Genomic DNA, 6,585 nt, shown 5'->3' with positions numbered 1-6,585 from the left:
CCCCTATCGATTACATGACAACCGAGGGTCATCCATGAATTGAAAAGGCTTAAACGTAGATTGAATTGGAATCAACAACGGGTTAAACGTACGAAATCCCTAAGAGTCGCCCATAGTTCTAATTATGCGAATGACGCATTTGAGTGATTTTAACCACGAATTCTAATCTAGTTGAGGGTATTGGACTCTAGAGGATTAAGAGACAATTATTGGATAAATTCTGGGAATCGCCTATTTATCGGTAAATCGAGAAACCTTGGAAAAGTGAAATTCGGGCTCTTTGGCCCAAAGGAGGAGAGCTGGCTCGCTTGTTCAACATTCCCGGTGAACAAGGAGTAAATTCTGCTCTAAGTATAGGTTAATGGAGTTCAGCACCAACCAAATACATCTGCGGTTCAACAATATGAGCGCAAAGCTGTTCAACGAATTTACAGTACAGTCAAGATAATCATCCGAAAGAAGTGGAAATCGTGAAGTACTTGATGCTTCACTAATCATCAAGCCTTAAGCATTTTCCTGGACTAACAATCTTTCAACCAAATCGAAGCTAATGATACACTGAAAGACTAATCTGAAATACGACACTAAGTTTTACCGCCTTAGAAGAATTGAAAAGAAATATAGAAGCACAGGTTATGAAAGATCGAATCTGATCAAGCACAAGAAGTGCGGTGACTTCACACTCGGCATTTTTGAGATTATAGATGTTAATGTCTAGATGTCCCAGTTTCGAGCGAGGAACACAAACATCCGGGGTGACACGCTAATCAAGAGAAGAAAGAAGTAGGCGCTTACTTGCAGCAAACTAGGAACTTGCTGGACGAGTCAAAGCCGTCCATTAGTAGCTGCCGATCCGATATAGCTGATTTGAACTTCTTGAGGGAGCAGACGATACTTAATATCAAGTTCTTCAAAGATTTTCTTGAGTTGCAACACAAGCTCGGATCTGCGGCTGTTCTTATCACCGTAGTTTTGGAAATTGATCGTGTGAGTAACGTAGAGGCCCAACTTCAACTTGTTAACATCCTCGATCTCCTTAACCACAACATTATGACCCGGACGCCAGTGTTTAGGCTTGCTTTCCAAGTACCTGACATTTATACCCAATGAATGCCATTCAATCGAATGAATGCACAAATATTCGTATAGAAGAGCATATTCAACAGTTCTAATGTCCATCTATCTTCTCTATAAAAGAAATAGGGACGTGACTATTTTTTGTGAACTTTGATAAGCTACATCTTGAAGAGTCAAAAGCATAAACTTTATCACAAAAAAGATGCAAAAGCATTACTAAAATTGCAAGCCTATTTGATGTCTCGTGCATATTAGAAAATATCTTGATATGAAATAACTTATATCGATGACTTCGCCTTTTCTATTGTGTAGCTGTGCCTTTCTTCATATTAAAAAGGGGCTGCTCTATTTCCATATAGGTTTCACAAAAGCCCAATGCTTACACCGAATTCTAAACAAGGACACCATCCAGACTGATAATGAATGAATATCCGCAATTCATAATAGGTTTTATGCCACATCTCATCATACTCGACACAATTAATCATGCATGCAAAATATACTGCCTAAATTTGAGATGCAGAGACTGCAGAAGACATACGTTTTAATTCTAGATTTTAGATCTCCAATCTTTTCGACTGAAGTAGAGAAGTCAACAGTGAACTCCACCACGTCGCTCATTTCTGGGCTCCTATAGAAATTGCTGATAGGTTTAGTTGCCAAAACTGAATTTGGGTAGAATATCTTTTCACCGTCATATCTCAAGAAGATTGTAGTCAATATATTCATCTCTTCAACCACCATCTGCAAACGAATCAAAACGTCAGCCAAAATGTTGCCCGACACAATATAGTCTCTTAGAGTTGTAGGATTAATAAGTCACCTGCACTCCATCAATTACACAACGGTCACCCACATCAAACGGATGCATTACAAAAACGAATATGATGGCTTCGAAAACGGTTTTGGCTGTGTTACCGAACATAAACACCACAAGCAAAAGCTGAGATGATATGAAGACGAGTACTTTTGTCGTCATAAATCCCATCAAAAGTAACCAGATAATGATGATCACAATAAGCAAAACCGCTGAAGCAAGGTTATTCAGCTCGTCTATGGCTGTTTTCGTGTCGTTTAAGGAGAGTGCAAGAGATTTACGTTCAAGGTACACATTTACCTGCAATGGAAAATTACATTGTCAGCTCCACAAGTTAAATAATCATCTCAATGGCCTGTGTCAAAAATCTTAAATTGTCTGTTTTGATGTCCGAGAACCTTCCCAAGGATGAAGCACTCAATGGCTCATTCCTCTTTGGTTAACTCGTGGACCTAGGGAAGTACGTACCCTTCATCCAAGTCTGAATGAATACTTTTGGTTAGAGTATAGTTTCATGTGCATGCTAGTACAAAAATCAAACTCTGGGCCTCAGATGCATGGTCTGAGTACGCTCTTAGGATCTCACCAACTCAAATAGGTAAAAAATCTTGCAAATTTTTTAACTCCAAAAGACCCAAATCTTTTGTTACGAACTTCATAACAGAAATGGTCAGAGATTCCAATTGAGAAGCATGGAATAATGGGAAATCATTCAGTGAACCACACCGGGTAACTAATTGCACAATACTCATTCATGAGTTTCCTAATGAAGTAGCATATGACAAAAATTGCTCCAAGCGAAGTGAAAGTTATTAATAAACCACTGGACTGAGAGGAGAATATGGGGATGGTCGTGATAGTAAAATGGAGATTTTCAGAAATGGGAAAACATTCTAGAGGGCTACGAGCTAGAATTGAAATGCAACCTTAAATCCTTAGCATGTTCTTACCAGCCAATTCTTCAAAGATGATCTCCTGATCTTCCTAGTTTCCACTGCTTCTGGAAACAGCGGGATTACGTTGTCAACATCTTCCTTCTTCATGAAGCGCAAAAGATCCTCCTCTTCAATGAACCTAGTAAAAGCATAATACAGGAATCAGAAACGGATTCGAACAAAAGTCCGTCTATAACACAAGAAATAGTCAGACATTAGGTCTTCTCACTTGCTCCCGGGCTTCGCTACATTCCTGAATATCTGATAAGCAGCAGCCCTGGCCTCCCATTCATTAGTGATCTCCCTATCTTGTTGCTTTGCCTCCTCGTCATCACTTTGTTCAAGGCTCTCAGCAAGAGTTGACAGCCCCGACACGCTAATGACATTAATCAACCCTTTCATGGTCCAAGCAGAAACTTTATCTTGCTTTATCTTATGCAACTTCTCAACATCAATCACCTCCGCTTGCTTCTTAGCTCCCTCTTTATTGTATTTCATAAAACTGAGTTGGCCACTACTTCTCGATCTACCAACCATTTCGGCCATCTCCATCAGTGGCAGGCCTGAAAGGGTCCTGACAATGTACTGGTGAAAAAGCGACTCTTGGATGCGATCGAAGAACCTCGTGCATTGGAATGAAGAAGATAGTAACTTTATCAACAGGGTCTTGATCAACCATATGGCAGCTCCAATAAGACAAGAAGCAAGAGCCCTTGTAACGTAATTCAGAATCTTTTTCGTGGGCCTTGATCGCTTGACTCCATGATTTATTAATAAGGCCCAAGCTAAAAGAACCAAACCTAACCAGATAAATGCCTGCACACCCTTTTTCAATCCATACACAAAGTACAGAACCTTCTTTTTGAGCAAAAATTCCCTTTCAATCAAGCAGACCACTATATTGATCAACCACTCAGTCACTAGCCTACCACAAAAAATCACCAACACCAGCAGACACCATCTCCACAATCTCAATCCCCAAATACAAGTATCTCGCAGCTTGTGAACAGTTAAACTTGTGATCAGAAGTCCCATGATGCACACAAATGCAACCCACTCAACCAAAATTACCTTAGGAAACTTCTTACCAGACATTTGTTGGATCTTCAAGTTTGCAGTCTTGTACGCCTCTTCATCATCTTCCTCCAGCACACATCATTTCCACAGCTCCAACTCCCAAATATCAGTCTTTCGCAGCTTATGAACAGTTAAGCTCACAATCAGAAGTCCAGTGACACAAATGAACGCGACCCACTCGGCCCACATAAACATGTTGATGAAATTTTCCCAGCAGCATACGTGTTCATCACCTTCCGCGGCCGTAGCCTTTGACAGAGGTTGCTGTGCGGTGTCCTGCACGGTTATTGTATGATTCTCTTTAGCAGCACCAGCACTGGTGCCATTGCAAGGCGAACCCACTTCAGGGGAACACCTGCAGGGAGACTGCGAATTCTTCAGTCGGGTCTTGTCATCCTTGACCGAAGTGGCGTCGCTAGGATGCACCAGTTCTTCAGATCCCGACTTGCGGGACTTCTCTTCAGCAGGATTAGCTGGAGCTGCGCTCGATAGAGGGATTCCTTGATCAGAAGGGCTTGTTACATAGGAACTTTGCACTACGGATGGGACATTGTCGAGCTCTGCCGGCCCAGGATTTGGTGCCGGCAAAGAATCCTTCCTTTGAGACTTGCTAGCTGCAAGCACGAGAACCACATCCTGTGTCTCCATGAATGTTTTGCTCTCGACAAACTCTCAACAATCGGTCACGAGAAACGACACTCCGACCCGAAAGGAGAGTGCAGAGTCACCTGAACCTCAAATGGATCAAAATCACAAGAAGACAGATTGAAAGAAATGAACAACCCGGAAAAAAAAAAGAAGCAGCAGAGAAGAAAGCGAGAGCGAGTTGGAGCGAAAGGACGATGGCGAAACGAGCGGAGATTCGGGGGCATATGAATGGGGCAGAGGAGAGGGCTTTAGCTTCAAGCGAAGGTCCGCGGGAAATTCTATTCAAATGACAGTTAATAGTCGAGGTCTGCGGGAAACTCTATTTAATTTCAAATGACCTTCTAAGGACAAACGTTTGGTCGTTCGGTCCATTTAATATTTGGATTGATCGACAGGTTGTATGCTTAAAAAAATAAGACCTCAAGATTTGTGATCTAATCATCAGATCACTGTTTAATAGATTCGGAAACTCTAAATTTAGACGATAAATTTCGTATTTCAATATAGGGTTAATACCACCAAAAACTTAAAACTATGCTACTTGTGACATATTTACCCATAACATTTTTTCGTGAAACCAAAAATCTCAAACTATGCCTATTGTGATACATTTACCTCAAACTTTTTTTTGTGACACCAAAAACCTCAAACTATGCACTTTGTGACACATTTACCCCAAACTTTTTTTTCCTGGCAAAATCACTGTTCATCGTCTTCTAGCTCGGTCGGAGCTTGTCCGTCGAATGCGTTCACTGAGTTCATCGCCGACCCGACCACCACCAGCCCCACCGTCGCCTTCCGTGCTGCTGGCCTCCGCCCCGACGCCTCCCTCCTCTCCATGGCGGCCTGGGAAGGGCTGTGCGAGGGCGACCCTCTCCGGCAATAGGCGAGGGACGGCCTCGTCGGCCAGGGGCGAGGCAACCCTCGCCCTAGGCGAGGCCGTCCTTGCGGGCCATGGGCGAGGCTGGCCCTCGCCAGATCTAGGCGAGGGTCGCCTCGCCGGCAATAGGCAAGGACGGCCTCGCCTGCACGAGGCGACCCTCGCCCTAGGCGAGGCCGCCCTCGCCGGCCATGGGCAAGGGTCGCCTCGCGCAGGAGAGGCCGTCCTTGCTTGTTGCCGGGGAGGTGACCCTCGCCTAGATCTAGAGAAGGGCCGGCCTCGCCTGGGTGAGTTCATGCCTCCCTTGTTGCCGGCGAGGATCGCCCTCGCACAGCCCTTCCCCGGCCGCCATGGAGAGGAGGGAGGCGTCGGGGCGGAGGCCGGCGGCGCGGAAGGCGACGATAGGGCTGGTGGTGGTCGGGGCGGAGGCCGGCGGCGCGAAAGGCGACGATAGGGCTGGTGGTGGTCGGGTCGGCAATGAACTTGGCGAACGTGTTCGACGGACGAGCTCCGGCCGAGCGAGAAGGCGATGAACAGTAAATTCGAAGATGATGAACATTAACTCGTGATGAACAATGCAAAGTTTTCTTGGAGAAGATGATGTACAGTGATATTGGCCGGAAAAAAAAGTTTGGGGTAAATGTGTCACAAAGTGCATAGTTTGAGATTTTTGGTGTCACAAAAAAAAATTTGGGATAAATATGTCACAAGTGGCATAGTTTGGAGTTTTTGGTGGTATTAACCCTTCAATCTATCCCCCAAAAAAATGAGGCGTTACCGCATTAATTTTCGACTGATGTGTGTTCTCCATTTTTTTTTTTCGCTTTGTCTCCTCCTTGTTACCTGATCACATCCTCCACCTCTTTGTCCACCGTTCCCTCCGCACAAACACACGCGCAGACATAACATATTGGATTAATACCACAAAAAATTCCTAAATTCGTATGCTCAAACTGTGATTATCACAAACTAATTTTTGTATCATAAAAAATCATATACCGGTGCACACTTAACAAATCTACCATTCATTAGATTTTGTCTGTATCTTGTTAAATTGTTGATGTGGAAACGCACCCGGTGGAAATTCAACATAAATTGATCTCCTAAACAACGTTGTTTTGAAAGCCAGTTTTGAATAAAATGAATTAAGT

At 43.7% G+C, this 6,585-nt stretch overlaps 1 protein-coding gene across 1 annotated transcript; it reads right to left on the bottom strand.

Moving 5' to 3' along the window:
- Nucleotides 1-371: 371 nt before the first annotated feature.
- On the bottom strand, nt 372-4,554 carry LOC130137969 (mechanosensitive ion channel protein 10-like). The gene is made up of 6 exons (XM_056310723.1): nt 4,129-4,554; nt 3,059-3,972; nt 2,845-2,968; nt 1,901-2,194; nt 1,619-1,821; nt 372-1,090 (listed from the first exon to the last, which is right to left on the bottom strand). Exons 1-6 carry the CDS (start codon nt 4,552-4,554, stop codon nt 826-828), a joined length of 2,226 nt encoding a protein of 741 aa, XP_056166698.1. The 3' UTR covers nt 372-825.
- Nucleotides 4,555-6,585: the final 2,031 nt, after the last annotated feature.

Source organism: Syzygium oleosum, unplaced genomic scaffold, assembly GCF_021117445.2.
Source record: "Syzygium oleosum isolate NSW1041296 unplaced genomic scaffold, Sole_v2.1 Sole_v2.04, whole genome shotgun sequence".
NCBI lineage: Eukaryota > Viridiplantae > Streptophyta > Magnoliopsida > Myrtales > Myrtaceae > Syzygium > Syzygium oleosum.
The sequence above is the reverse complement of the archived record's forward strand: the minus strand, read 5'-3'. Positions and strand labels throughout refer to the sequence as shown.